The 15,646-nt window shown below is 39.4% G+C and overlaps 1 protein-coding gene across 1 annotated transcript; it reads left to right on the forward strand.

Moving 5' to 3' along the window:
• Positions 1 to 946: 946 nt before the first annotated feature.
• mapk6 (mitogen-activated protein kinase 6) lies at positions 947 to 14,912 on the forward strand. The gene is made up of 6 exons (XM_084408734.1): positions 947 to 1,084; positions 2,570 to 3,723; positions 11,892 to 12,036; positions 12,701 to 12,865; positions 13,124 to 13,325; positions 13,662 to 14,912. The coding sequence occupies exons 2-6, from the start codon at positions 3,169 to 3,171 to the stop codon at positions 14,779 to 14,781; spliced, it is 2,187 nt and encodes a 728-aa protein (XP_084264860.1). The 5' UTR covers positions 947 to 1,084; positions 2,570 to 3,168; the 3' UTR covers positions 14,782 to 14,912.
• The last annotated feature ends 734 nt before the right edge of the window (positions 14,913 to 15,646 follow it).

The following is a 15,646-nucleotide window of genomic DNA, read 5'->3' on the forward strand; positions in this document are numbered from 1 at the left end:
CTATCAATTGTTTATGTAAAAAAAAAAAAATATATATATATATATATATATATAACAACGTTAACAAACATTTCATATACAATTTAACACGTTTGTAGGTCTATATTGTCTCATTTATCATTGTAGCCTTATTTAAGTTGATTTTCTTTACTGTATATTTACTTTTGGACTGATAATGGTAAATAAAGTCAAATAATGGTATGAGAGAGTGTCAGTGTCATTGTGTTCCTATTGGTCAGTGTTAGAGGATCTGTGTAACAGCTGAGGCTTAGCCTGACAGTTAGCCTGCCCTGGACCAAGCTAGTTTCCCAGCATAAGTTGCCAGAGTAACTGAGTTTGAACTATTTTAAGTTTGCTTTATGAAACAGAATCAACCGACAATAAGTCTGACTAACCAAAATAAACCTGGCTTGTATTCTAATCTTGTTTTATGGAACAACCCTCTGCATGCTTAACTTGGTTCTCTTGAGGTTAATTTACAGTGCAAACTTAAAGTATATGACATTGTATTTTTTGTTGTTGATTTTTTAAATGTTTTCCAATATTATAAAAAGCAGGATTGTGGTACACAAATATAAACCAAGCATATTATCAAGAAGGAAAAAAAAAAAGCTGAAATATATTGAATTTGTGACAATGAATTTTGAGAAATGTTTAAAACAGAAGTATTTTTATGAGCTGTTGCAATATTTAGTGACCGATTTAATTTTTGGTATACCAGAATTTCATGTTTGACCATTTTAAGCTCTTTATAGGTGTTGTGGTTATTGCAGTGAGTTTCAATTTAATGATTTGGGAATCAAGCTTGAAAACGCCGCGGTTCCCATAGCAATAAAATAAGCAGGATAAGTGCAAAGAGCATTCAATGCCCATGCGTAGTAACGCTTCATAGAGCAGCAACACGCCATACGGATAGAAATAGAAGCGCACTGTGCGCATGTGTAGCAGCGCTTATTCACACACAGTGCTTCAACACAGGCGCTTCACACTCACACAGCAGTCTGCGAGGAGAGCGCGCTGGTAGCGCACACAAACCTGACCAAGAACGGTTAGGAATAAAATATACATGACACCCGTGAGAAGAGTGAGTACTTAGTTTATGTTTTTGTTTTATGTTTGAGAGTGTCTGGGGTGTAAATATGGCTACTTTAATAGGTTAAAGGGGTTATTTTAACGGCAAAAGGCGGCGCTATGGTTATCCGCGGCACAATAACCTTCTTTGTTCAGGTAACACGTTGAAGCGCCTTAAAAACATCGAGATTTTACACTCACATCATTAGAACACACTGTTTACTCCTATATGAGCCATTAATATGCGATTTTAAGGTTTATATTTCACCATAAGCTGGTTTATGAATCTTTTCAAAATGTGTTTTTAAGGTGAATTGGTGTTTACGTGAATGCTGCCGCTATTTATCGTTCGTTTTATTACAACGTCAGTTTAATACTGTTTTTATATATAGGAGTCTTCTTGTTTGTATTAGGTTATTTAATCTGTTTTACAGTTTTTGAATTGAAACAGTGTTTTGACTCTGAGCCGGTGTTCAGTTTTAGCTTTAGCATGTAGCCTGGCAGTAAAATGGAGGACCGATAATGACCAATAAAAACACATCCTGATTGACTAAACTTTACTGAACCGCAATAAAAACAAACCACTTCTGTACAACACAGTAGTAATTTTCCTCGTTGTTGTATTTTGTTTCTAAAACCCTCACACCTCAACCATATCCACTTTAATGTTGAATTGTTCATTAATCTCTGTAGGTATTCCTGGAAAATCATAACATTTACTTTTTGAGTGTTAAATGTGTCAGTAAACACTGTCATAGAATGTCTTTAATGGAGTTTATGTGGTGGGTCCATAACAGAAACATGTTTAGTGGGATTATGTTTATAATTTAAAACACACTTTCACTTTGTCATTGTTTAAATATGACTTATATGTGTTGGTTTAATGTTAGTAACGTTACAGGACTGATTCAGTGTTTGTTGGCTCCCTTATTCAGTTAACAAAATGGTTGGCAGCCGGTCGGCCATAATTTCCCTCACACACTACTGCAACGTGGCTGAATCACCCCCAACCTTTGTGTCTTCAGACACAGGCCGGGCCCTGTGTTAATCCATTACACGTGTGTTACGATCACTGTGGTTCCTGAAGTGTGGGGAGGAGAAATAGGAACCCATGACATCAGATAGTGTAGACACGTCAGAGATGGGGTTCATGAACAATCACACAAACAGGAAACATTGCCTAAGAGGGCTGTCGTTTTACCGGCGGAAATTCATTCAGAAAGTTCAGAACTGAATAAGCAGTGCTCTGTATTGTGTACTCGTGGTCTTGACGTTTTAAATATATTACGTTCTCTTCCGTATCCGTTGTACGATCTCTGAACACGGATCAGATTAATTCATTTTCCAATGCCTCCTCCATAGAAAAGGGAAATCGTATTTGCTAAGTGCTCATAAGGATTGTAACGTTAGTTGTAAACAACTTTGAGTTTTGGTTTTCTGATATATGGTAAATTGCTGCTAATTGTTTTTTTTTTCTTTTTTCTTCTCTTTTTTGCAGGGTATCCCAGTGTAAAATGGAGGATAGTTTTGATTGCGACTGCGGTGAGCTGGAGCCGCCTGATCATTGAGAAGGAATCGTCTCACTGAGATCACAACCCTTTTTGTTTCCACACATCAGGTGCTTAAAACAGGAAAATAAAGTAATTTAACACCATTTACTTGGACCGCTAATAATGCTGCTACTCAGGGCCAGTCATACACTGAAAATTTCTGCACTGTGACGATGGTTTTATAGTTAGTGACTTTAATTATTTCAGTTGCTTTCAAAGATATTTCATTGGCCTCCAAATTCATTCCATTGTACCCTATTAAACATTGAAATAAAGAAAAAATCTCCCACAAACTACGTAAAAAGCTGCTAAAAAGTGTTGTGTATGATGACAACATATCTTGGCAACATATCCAAATCAGTTGCCAGCATCTCCCAAAATACGCTGTTACAGTCGGTCGGGGAAAGCGGTCTCGGCCTCGTGTTTTTAGTTTTGTCTTTCTCATCTAGCTCTAGTAGTTGCAACTCAAGATCGGTGCATATCAGATAAATCAGAAATCTTTCCAGCTATAACATCTGCAAAGAGCTGCTATATTCTAGACCGCAAAATGGCAGAGAAATTTGAGAGCCTTATGAACATTCACGGCTTCGACCTGGGCCCTCGCTACATGGACCTGAAGCCGCTGGGCTACGGGGGAAACGGACTGGTCTTTTCCGCTGTCGACACCGATTGTGACAAGAGGGTCGCTGTGAAAAAGATAGTCTTGACCGACCCTCAGAGCGTCAAACATGCACTACGTGAAATCAAGATCATCCGCAGACTCGATCACGACAACATCGTGAAGGTGTTCGAAACCCTGGGGCCCAGTGGCAGGAGACTTACGGAGGACGTGATCTCTCTGACGGAAGTCAACTCCGTGTATATCGTACAGGAGTACATGGAAACCGACCTCTGTAAAGTACTGGAACAGGGCTTGTTGTCCGAGGACCATGCACGGCTGTTCATGTACCAACTGCTGCGAGGACTCAAATACATCCACTCGGCGAACGTGCTTCACCGTGACCTGAAGCCCGCCAACCTCTTCGTCAACACAGAGGACTTGGTACTGAAAATTGGGGACTTTGGACTCGCCCGTATCATGGACCCACACTATTCCCATAAGGTATTTAAAAAATTCCACTCACATATTTATCTCTTTCAGTGTTTGAAGTCTGTTCCATCTCATTGAAAACCATCCAGATGGCATCTTGTATGACTTAGCTATGAATGAGCTTTAATTCCATTCACTGATTCGTTGTTTCACATGAAGTAAATAGTAGTGCGACAGTCCTTGAAATGACACCAACTTCCTGTTTCTCTGACACCCTTTCCAATACGTAAACCTCCACTACAGTTTCCTCATATCTGGTTGTTTGTGTCTTGTGTGTATTGAAAGGAACAGACAGGAACACTACAGAAATATTATGAAAAAATGATACAGCTGTTCCTTTACGGAATCAGAGTGGAATGTCCAGTATTTCTCCACATCCTGAATGTAGTTATGTAGGGGTAGTTTCACTGATGTTAGAGGTTGTGGCTGGATCCAAGCATGCACTTATCTCATATTTGTATTCATTTCTCCTCTATGGGCTCACATGATCATGTGCCAGCCAGATCTCCCCTCACACGTGTACTCAGACAAGCCTCCTTCGAGGCCTTTTAGAGCGAGAGCTGTTCCTGCTTTAGCTATGAATAGCTGCTGTCACTCCACCCCACATACTCTGGTCTGGGTTTGTTCTACAGGGAACAAGAAAATTGAGAGGTGATATCAGGCTCTGGTCCTGTAATTACTGATTCAGCTGCTCTACTAGCTTGACAACTTGAAAGTTTGAAAAATCAGATTCATTGACCATTTTTACATGCATAGAAAAAAGCATAAATCAAAGATTTGAGAATATGAAAACAAGTTTTTATTACAGTCACTGTTTAAATGTTTATTTCAACAACAAATTGGAGTGAAAACGAAATGTATTGGAAAAAGTTTATATAAAAACTGCCATATGTGCAGTTTAAATATTTATATACAACTCTTTTATTTGAGTGTTTAATTTATATCTCTGTAAAAAATAGTTTGTATTAGAGTATTCTGTATACATGCAATAAGCGTATTATGAAAAACTTGACGCATGCTCTTTTCCCACTGTTTTTTCTTGTCATTCGAGTTAATTTTTAGTACACTTGCACAGTAATTTAACCAGCTCATTAATTTTATTTAACATGAGCGCAATGAATGTGAGTGTAGGTTATGAAAGTCTTTATGCTTTTACCCATCTGCGTATGATTTAGCCTATGTCCCTTATTTTGTAATCTTGTGAGGAAATTTGTTTCCTCTTTGCTCCAGATATGGTTATCTTGACTTTGATAGCTGAACTTTTCACAGTACCTGTTTCTTATAGTGCTCAAATACTGTTTTTCAGCGGATTCTGATTAACGTTTTGAAATGACAGAATTCCAATGAAAAGTGGCACATGTAACACATTTACATAACCCATACGTGGTCTGAGTATAACCAAAATCTCACATTAATTTGGATATTCACGTTTACGGTTACTGATTCTCAGTAAAATGTTTTTAGAAGAGGCCAGAAAAGATGAGGAGCAAACTTTCTCACACTTCTTTTGCTTCTATCCATTCCTCCTTTTGTCTTTCTCTCGATTTTTCTCTTTGCTGCATTGAGTATTGTCAAACTGCTGTGTTCTCACTTTTGCTGACCTGTTTAAGCTGTTTTGTGCATTGATGGATGGAGAAAGAGAGGAGCGTGTGAGTGATGCCTTTTGCGAAACGACCCATTCCTGCAGTCAGCACTTCAGTGGTGGTTTATGGAGGTTTGTGGGAAGCACTGTTTCTACACAGGACGTGACCGTTGTCGAGACAAGTTGCGCCGCAAAAGACCCGAGTCTACACTGGACGTGACAAAGCGACCACTCCAAATTCATATGTCCTTGTCAGACAGCAAGTGCTTGGAGTACGTCAGAAAAAGAATTTAGCATCAGTTTATTTCCGGCTATTTGTCGCTGCGCACCGCATCCAGTCTAGACAGTATCACTGATTATAATGTGTTCTATTGTCTTGTCACATTGTTTCGCGTTGTTCGCGTCTGCTGTATACACCGTGTCAGCCATTCCAGTCTCTAGTTTTATATTCTCTTTAAAAAAAAAAAAAAAGTATTCTTACACGCGTCAAATTGACCTTGACGTCAAATGTGATGGGATGTTAGGGCAGAGGGTAAAGCACCACGATTAATCGTTAAAAGGTTGTGTTCTTGATTCGGACACCCATGCTATGTTATTCCTAAATGACTATGATTCGGCTATGACTATTAAACCTTAATACGAGTACGATCACAAGTGAACGTTCAAATCTGTGTTTCTGCAGCCGCTGACCCAGATAGAGCAGTTGTCATGTATAAGTATGAAACGGCTTTACAAAGTCTTTTCAACCACACAGTATCATTGGGCTATTTCTGTGTTGCAATATAAAAGTTTAAAAGTGATAAAAGTTTATAGTTTGGAATTGGATATATAAACACTGATGTCTATGGTAGTGATCAAAATAGAGTAAATCACCTTTTGAAAGTAGCTTGATGCTTCAAACAAAGATTGTATCACATCATTGTCATTGAAGCATTCATTCAAGAGTTGTTCAAAAATGCTGATTCTTCCAGTAATAAACCAAGTGAAGTATTTGAGTCATTGAATCATTCATTCAAACAGTGTTTTTCATAATAAAAAAAATAAACAAAAGTGTTTGTCTGCAATTAACATTTTGTAAGAATCTCTAGACTAAATTGTGTGTTATTTTGTTTAGTTGTCTTTTCAGAATCATGGAATAATTGAGATCTCTATTTTAAACAAGAAATCGGGATTCTCAATTTATCCATAACCGTGCAGTTCTAGCATAGGGGATCATTTTTAGTGAATTAAGTTTTTCTCTTCATCCACCTGAAGGGTTGTTTTGCTTCAAAAGAGAGTCCAATGAACTAATGAAGTCAGTCTTGAAACTTGCCAGCATCCAGTAGGACAGAGTTTTTTTCCATGGAAAATGGGGTCAGTTTTGAAGAGCTAAATAAGATCTAGCTGCAAGCTATAATTCAAACAGGCTGTTTAAGTACTAAACATAAGCAAAGCTCTCTGGCTGTTTAAGTGCTAAATATAAGAAAAGCTCTCTGGCTTAAAAAAAAAAAACCCCATTGTTTGGAGCATGGCAGTACTAGTCAGAGCTGGAGAAAGTGTAATTAAGAAATGTTTGAACAAGGTTTCTCCGACCTTTCAATCATGCGTGACTGGAAGCTCTGAGTCGAAAGTAGAAAGTAATGTGATGTGTGTTTGGTGGATTATTATTCGCTGCATCAGAAGCAAATGATTTGTTAATTGGGAAATTTTCTCACTCTTTTGATAGTTCTTTGTTATACTAACATGAGCTTTGTGCCAAACTATTGATCGACGATATGGATTTTTCAAAAGTCCATTGCCGACACTTATCGTCCATAGAGAAAAACGTATCGGCTGATGCCGATTATCAAATAATTCCAGATATCAACACATATTTTGGTTGACCACTATTCGGTGTACCACCATAGCCACTACTACCTTCAAAGGCTGCATCCTAGCTAGAAATTGAAGTTTTTCCCTCTTTTCCACCTCGCTTTTAAATCGCTTATGAATTAGCGGCAGTTTGAGGGCGACAAATGTTTGAATGCCGGGTTCATTATTATTCTTAATGAAAAGCACAACAACAAAACAGTACTATGACAAACTCTGTTAAACATATAACTTTTATTAACAAGTGAATAAGCATACATCATGCCGATCTGTGCTACGACTCTCGTTCGGCTCACGCCAAATTGAGCAGACGCGTTCAGTTTTTAACTGTAGTTTTATCTCTAACTGAACTAAATGAATTTTATTACAATTTAAAAAAAACAACAGGTGCCATGGTGGGCGAGTGATGTAATCTGTGTGCGGCTGAGCACTGTTTAACAGGCTATCGCAGCAAGCCTAATAGACAGACGCGTGTTGTAGCGGTAGAGCCGAACAACAGGCATATAAAATGTAGATTCAGCTAATTAAAGATACAAACGTTATTCAGTCAAGATTAGTCAGTGATTTTCTTACTTTTTTTCATTAACATTAACAAATTATTTTAAAAAAAATCGATTAATCTGTTGTGATTTCTCCCCCCCCCCCCATCCCCCACCTGATTAATCAAATATTCTAACAATTATTTCTCCTGGTTTATCTATTTTTTTGTTTTATATATATATATATATAGTTAGTTAATCCTAAAATAACCAATAATTTACTAATAAATAATGACTAACTAATCTATGTATGACCTTTTACCTAATGATATTATTTATCACAAAAGATAAGGTTTAGGCAGTGTAGGCCTAATTAGATAAGATGTTAGGAAAGGGGGAGATCGTTTAGATTAATCGATTAATTGAAAAAAATTATCAATAGAAAAATAATCGTTAGTTCCAGCCCTTATAGTATTGCCATATCGCCCAGCCGTGGTCGTCTACCAACAATAAGAAAATCCAAGCACACATTGGGTTAATTTGTAATTTGATAATTTTATCAGTACATTTTGGTATTGAATGGATACAATGGTGCTCCTTTCAGTAAGGGGCTACATTGCTCCTAGTAAAAAAAAGTTAGACTGGAGCTGGTATTACATACTGAGTATACAGCAACTGCAGTCTTTTACATACAAGTCTTAAAGGTACAGTAGCAAATTGCCTGTTTACTAAGGGTAAAAAAAGCTGGGAAATCATATAGACCTATGACTGTTTTCTGATGCAAAAAAAAAAAAAAAAAACGTAATTAAGATTAGGCAGACCTTAGAGAAAAAAAATATTAAGTGTTGAAGTGAACATTAAGTATTGTGAGAAGGGTCCTGCATTAAAGGGCAGCTGCTTGTTTTTAGAGGGTCTTTTCATGCTCTGCTCTAGAAATCCGACCCAGTCTGCGGAATGTTTGGAATTCACGTGCGGATCAACCCCCTACTTCCCTTCTCCATCTCCTCTCTTCTCTTTGTCTGTTTTTGGCTCTGGAGTGCTCTGGATTCTGGTCTTCCTCCAAGTCCTGCTTTTGATGTTTGCTTGTGTCATTGAGTTCAGACTTGTTCTTCCTCTTCTCTGCAGCTGTTTGAGGTTTTCGTTTTTGTCAGTTTACCAAAGGCTGTCTGATTGAGCTGCAGAGGGGCTCCTTTGTTCATTGTGCGCATGTGCGTATGTTAAATGTGGTGTGAAAAGAGACTGTTTCTTGTACACAGGGGACTTTTAGAGGCATAAATTGGGCCTGGAGTGTTTTTCACTCCTTTCAGCACTTTCTGACATTGACTCATTTTACAGGGGAGCTCTGAACTCCACTCCTTCACCAGACTTGAATTTGACCTACTTTTGTGGTCTCCGATGATCTCAGAACTGAAAAAATAAAAATAAAAAATACACTGCTTTCTCACATGAAAGATCAAAGTGAGGTACACACACTCACACACTCTCTCACTCACACACTCTCTCTCACACACTCTCTCTCTCACACACTCTCTCACTCACACACTCTCTCACTCACACACTCTCTCTCACACACTCACACACTCACTCACTCTCTCTCTCTCTCTCTCTCTCTCTCTCTCTCTCTCTCTCTCTCTCTCTCTCTCTCTCTCTCTCTCTCTCTCTCTCTCTCTCTCTCTCTCTCTCTCTCTCTCTCTCTCTCTCTCTCTCTCTCTCTCTCTCTCTCTCTCTCTCTCTCTCTCTCTCTCTCTCTCTCTCACACTCACTCACACACACACACACACACACACACACACACACACACACACACACACACACACACACACACACACACACACACACACACACACACACTGTGTGAGACCCTTTTGAAGTATTGTAAACAGTCCCCTAATTTTGAGCTATAGTAATGCTTGCCCTAGCAAATTACAATAAATATGAGGTGCGATTGGGGTCTGTTAATTCTGTCTGACATTTAATCCTCCTGCTGTTTGGTTAGGAGCCCATCTCACGGTCTGCATGAGTCATCTGACGCCTCACGCCACCAGCGAGGGTGGATTCAGTTAACATTCAAATGAGTTGCCTAAAATGTGTCATGACTAGCTTGGCTTGACTTTCTCAAGAAGCATTTAAGCAGAAATTTGAATTGCATTGACCCTATGAGACTGCTCTTGTCAGTTCCTGAGCACTAGGGGTGTAACAATATATCATGTCACAATAGTTTGCAATACTAAAATTCACATTATGTAGGGTGGATATAGTGACTATGTATTGTGTATAGTTCACCCTAAATAAAAACTACTGTGTGAGAAATTCAAGTTTGCTGAGTTTTAGTGTCAGTACTACATTAAACTGCTATATATAATAATGGCAATGGGGGAATATTTGTGGGTCCTGATAATGCCAAATGACTTGTTACCAGTAAAACGTGGCTAGTAATCTAGCCAGTGACAGTGCAAGCATATTCGTCTAAAATAATTCAGTTTTTTCCTCATTGTGCTTGTCATCCCTCGCTTTTTTACATGTTTGTTCTATTAAATCTAGTTCATAAATCACAGCCTTAAGCCATTTCACGATTTTGATTTTATTTCGATTAATTGTGCGCAGCCCTAGGATACATCATATCCTGCATCAAGTTGAGGAACGTTGTACTATTATTCATCTAAGAGATCGAACCTGCGTAGATGGCAGGCCCCCGAAGCCATATCTACAGACTTGTGGATGGGCTTCTTTGCCTTGGGCCAGCAAGGAACCACTTTCTTGGAAGCACAGCTTAATGTAAAAATCTAAAGTCTAATTTTGCCATTACAGCCGATTGGTTTTCTCTTTTGATTGAGCATCAGTCTGGTCTCTTTAGCATGAGAGTTTTTAAATGTAATCCTTTAGCAGGATCTTTCTTTCACACAGTCTTTGAGTAGCATGTGATTTGAATATTCGTAATCTACTTCCAGGTAATCTGCTCTCGTTGCATTATGCAACCCTGCGCATGACCTTTGATGCAGAAACTATGACTATGACAATTGTTTAGTAATCTTTTTAAGTTGGTGTTCTTCCAAGCATCTGTGCTGTTTTAAGAGGGAGTGAAAGGTCACTTGAGGTCTGTTTGTGATGTAAAATGGTAGTCTGTTGGTATTTGTTGGTCCAGAGAAGGTTTTTTCAATGGCCAATTGTGTATGTGTGGTCTGCTGTAATCTGTTTTTAACAGCTTGCTTGACTGATACCCTGCAAAAAATACATGACCATGGATGCAGACAGAAATAGCCCTTGCAGTGAACTGTGGATTAATATGTGGCCTCAAGAATCACATTTTTTGTTTTTGGCCATTGGCTGGACACTGAGTCTGTGTGAGGATGTTTGATACTATGCACAGTAGAGCTGCAGGATTAATCATTAAAAAAAGAAATCACAATCTCGATTCAAACACCCACATGATCTCATTCCTAAATGACAATGATTCGGCCACCTTTGACAAAATACTTGGATAAAAGTACTATATATGTATATATGTATATATGTGTATATGTATGTGTTCAGAATTGTGGGAGAATTGTGATCTCTATTTGAAACAACAACAAATAAATCGTGATTCTCAATTTATACAGAATCGTGCAGCTCTAATGAACAGTGACCCAGTGGTGCAGGCTAATGTCAATGACTTGTCTGTCTGTCTGTCTGCCTGTCTGCCATTGTGTCGGGCACGAGACGGATTATCCTGGTTCTTTGTCAAGAGGGACTGCTGATCTGTCTGTCTGTCCATTTGTGTCGTCCTTGAGTCATTATCTTTCTGTGTGTCCTTTAGATCTATAGGCCAGAAGCATACAATGGTTACTTTGGCAAAGCCTTTGTCCTGTTGAGCATAAACGTGAATTCTTGGGCCACTGTGGTGGTAATAAACCATAGTACTCGAGGGGGGCAGTAGTTACTCAAATGTCTGTGCCATTAAACCCGCCGTGTTATATAGATGCATCTTGAGAGCGTGTTTGTCATAATGGTAGCTGACCTGAAAGGGAAAAAAACTGACCAAAGATGACCATTTACGCAACAATTTACACTAGTATACACTATAGTGACCCATAATTCATTCAAATGTTTTGGAAAATAACAATGGGCCTGACTGGAGCATAGCTCGAAACTGACTGAAAATTAAACGTTTTTTTCTTTTTTCATAAATACATGCAAGTTACAGTTTCTGCAAACCTTTGGAGGATTTTTGTTCAGTGTTATCTCCAAGGATCTTTGTCTTGACTCTGACATTGGTTATGTCTTCTCCATAGGGGCATCTGTCTGAGGGACTGGTCACTAAATGGTATCGTTCTCCTCGTCTGCTCCTTTCCCCAAATAACTACACCAAAGCCATTGACATGTGGGCCGCTGGGTGCATCTTTGCTGAAATGCTGACTGGAAAAACACTCTTTGCAGGTATTAAAACATCGTCTCTGTGTGTGAATGTATTCTGCCTAATTTTTGTAGTTCTTATATCTTGGTGACTCTATCTTATATGATCTTGCACACACCATGATCAGTTAGTTGAAGGTCATTTCCTGTGGCCATGTATTAAAATAAACTAGGACAACGGTTTTCTTTTTCTTACGTTGTAGTTAAGAGAGAGAAACTCTTTCTGTGAACTCAAACTGTTTGGAAACTGGGACAGAACTGTTGGTTTTGGTGTATTTTAGTTTGGATGAAGGCTTAGGAAATATCTGAAATTATTATTTTAAAATTATGATTTCCTGGCCCTCAAAAGTTATTGAAATTTAATCAAATTGTAAAAGGTAATGGAAATGCCTCTATTGAATATACATTTTTTTTTTTTGTTACTCAGCTCCAATATATTTCATTGGCTATAAACTACTCTTTGTGAGCTCAGTCTCTATAAATTTATTTTTACAAGTCTGTATCCAATAATCTTTAACAACTGGAAAAGTCATGGAAATTCATTGGAGGATGAAATAAGCCATCAGTCTGGACAAACATGCACACTAAACTAGACCAGTTTTAGTATACAAGTGTCCGTTGTGCCAAATATTGGCAGTGCATTTGCTTTGACACAGTTTTTCTGAATTAAACATTTGTGTGTGTGCAGGAGCTCACGAGCTGGAACAGATGCAGCTGATTCTGGAATCCATTCCGGTAGTCCATGAGGAAGACCGACTGGAGCTTCAAAGTGTAATACCCGTCTTTATCAGGAACGACATGTCAGAACCACACACGCCGCTTGCCAAGTTACTGCCTGGTGTCAGCCCTGAGGGTAAGTTGCACAAGCATATTTGCAGAATGCATGCAATTCATAGGAACTATTTATGGACACTTAAATTCCTGGAAACTTGAATGCCACTCTCCCTTCCCATGCCCCATTTTTTTTTTTTCAGCAATCCATAGGATTCTCTATGATTTTAGAAAATGATCTAAGTTCTGCTACTGTTGATGCTAAGCCGTATTGTGTTGGTAAAGGAAACATAAATAGCAGGCTAAATCTGATGTATTATTGTTCATTTGTTTACGGCAGCCTTGGATTTCCTGGAGAAGATCTTGACCTTTAACCCCATGGACCGGCTCACTGCGGAAGAGGCTCTTGCTCACCCATACATGAGCGATTACTCATTCCCATTAGACGAACCAGTGTCATCGCACCCCTTCCACATTGAGGATGAGGTGGATGACATCTTGCTCATGGATGAGAGCCACAGTCACATCTACAACTGGGACAGGTGAGCTCACACTGAATGGAGAAAATACCTACATCATTTCATCATTCTATGAGACTTGACTTTTGGTAAGAGCAGAGTAAGTGTAAGCAAAGCCCATTTAAGGAAAGTCAGTTCTCCTGGCTGCCATCCTTCCAATGGCAAGATTGCTTCTGGGCAGCTATTTTCTTTGTAAGCAATATTTCAGTACAGCTCCTACATAATTGAACGATTAAAAGCTGATATCTCCAAAACTGTTCGTCAAGCTTACAGTTTTATAGCATTTCAGATCCGCAATAAAATCAGATAACCCAGATCAATTTACATTTGTTACATTTGTTGTTCTTTTTCCCACTGTAGGTACCATGACAGTCAGTTCTCTGATCAGGACTGGCACCTGCACAGCACCCATGAAGTGGAAGATGTGCAGCGTGATCCTCGAGCTATGTCAGACGGCACAGACGAGGAGGAGGTCCAGATCGACCCACGGAAATACATGGATGGAGAGTGCGAAAAGTTCCTAGAGGATCCATCATTCGACCTCCTCTCAGAGCACTCGTGGCAAGAGGAAGATCACCATGAGAACAAGTACTGCGACCAAGAGTGCAGCTACACTTGCAACTACAAAGCTGTTTCCCCATCCTACCTGGACAATCTGATCTGGAGGGACAGTGAGGTGAACCACTACTACGAGCCCAAACTCATCATCAACCTCTCTAACTGGAAAGAGCAACAGAGCAAAGAGAAGTTAGACAAAAAGGGCAAGAGCAAGTGTGAGAAGAATGGACTGGTCAAGGCCCAGATCGCCCTGCAGGAAGCGTCTCAGAACCAGAGCGTGGCCGAGAAGGATCGTGAACAAGAAAAACACCAGAACCACAACCAGGGCTTCGACTTTGACTCGTTTATCGCCAGCACCATCAAACTGAGCCTCCAGCCGGAATCCGGTGACGTTGACCTCCTAAATGAGTTAAACACCTCAGTTTCCCAACTGGACACTCGTGCTCCTTGCGCCTCCATGTCCAAGTCCATCAGTCAGGAAAAAGAAGAGAAGTGTCTAGTCAACCTGGCACAGCTCGGTGTTCGGACACCCTGTCCTTGGGAAAGTTTCACGGACACCGGCGTTGCCGATAGCAGCCTGATCGACGAGGCTTGCTGGGATGTCCGCAAAGACGAGCAGCTCCAGAAGGAGAACAGCAGCTGCCAGAGCAGTTACCTAGACCGGCTTTTCAGCAAGCGTGAGGAGGCTGAGTCTGAGATCCCGGAGCCCGTCGAGGTGGCTGCTCCGGAGGGTGACTTCATATCCTGTGACGGCGAGATAGTCTTTAACATGCAGCTGGAGTCTCTGGCCATTGCGGGGTTCGAAGGAGCGGCTGACATTCCTCTGAAGTCCATCCAGGCCACGCTAACGCCCTCTGCTGTTAAACTCTCCCCACAAATCGCCCATAAAACCTACAGCAGCATTTTCAAGCATTTAAATTAAAAAAACACCCCGTTCAAGCAGAGTCCAGCTTATTTTTTATAGAGTTATGTATTTCTGTACTTGAATCATTTATCTTTTTACATATGGTTACTTTTTAAGGAAACTTTTTTTTTTTTTTTTTTTTTGTAAAATTTGTGGATTAAATGTTAATGAATTCAGTTAGTAAGTTCATCCAAAGTGCTGGACTGTTTTCCTACACACTTTCTTTTGCCCTCAAATTTTCAGTTCCAACTCTGAATATATATATATATATATATATATATATATATATATATATATAAACTAACAGCATGACATTTGCACACAGTGTACTGTAGATTCAGAAACAGGTTAGGGAAAGACAGAGGAACAACTGTTAAGTAGAGAAATAGATGGTTTATTCATTGCAAGTAAAGGAATGGAGAAAAAGAGGGTGGAATAATGCACTAAGTGGGAGATGCTGCCACTGACGTCATAATGTGACCTTCTGACTGACAGCCAATAGGACAGACGTAAGCTGTGCGTCTTGGCCTTTCTCTTCCTTTTGTGTAACTAAGGCTAATGTATTTATTTGACTTTTTCCACCTCATTTCCATTTAAAAGCGAAGCCTTTTGTCATTTTGTTCATACTGTAAACTTCCTCAAACGTGATGCCAGCACAGCAAGCGTCGACCGTAGGCTTGCGATGCGATAACTAAGTTCGTAAAGGCGTTATCTACCTCAAGGTAACAGCAGAAGGTTCCGTCTCCCAACTGTAGTGCTTTAAGGAAACACTTGCCCTCTCAACAATGTAGTGCACAGCAATTTCTATTTTTCATTTTGCATTTGCCATAGTGAAGTGTTAAGATCATTTATTTATTTTTAGCAGATGTGAGATATTTATTTT

Source organism: Rutilus rutilus (genome assembly GCF_951802725.1).
Source record: "Rutilus rutilus genome assembly, chromosome: 5".
Taxonomy (NCBI): domain Eukaryota; kingdom Metazoa; phylum Chordata; class Actinopteri; order Cypriniformes; family Leuciscidae; genus Rutilus; species Rutilus rutilus.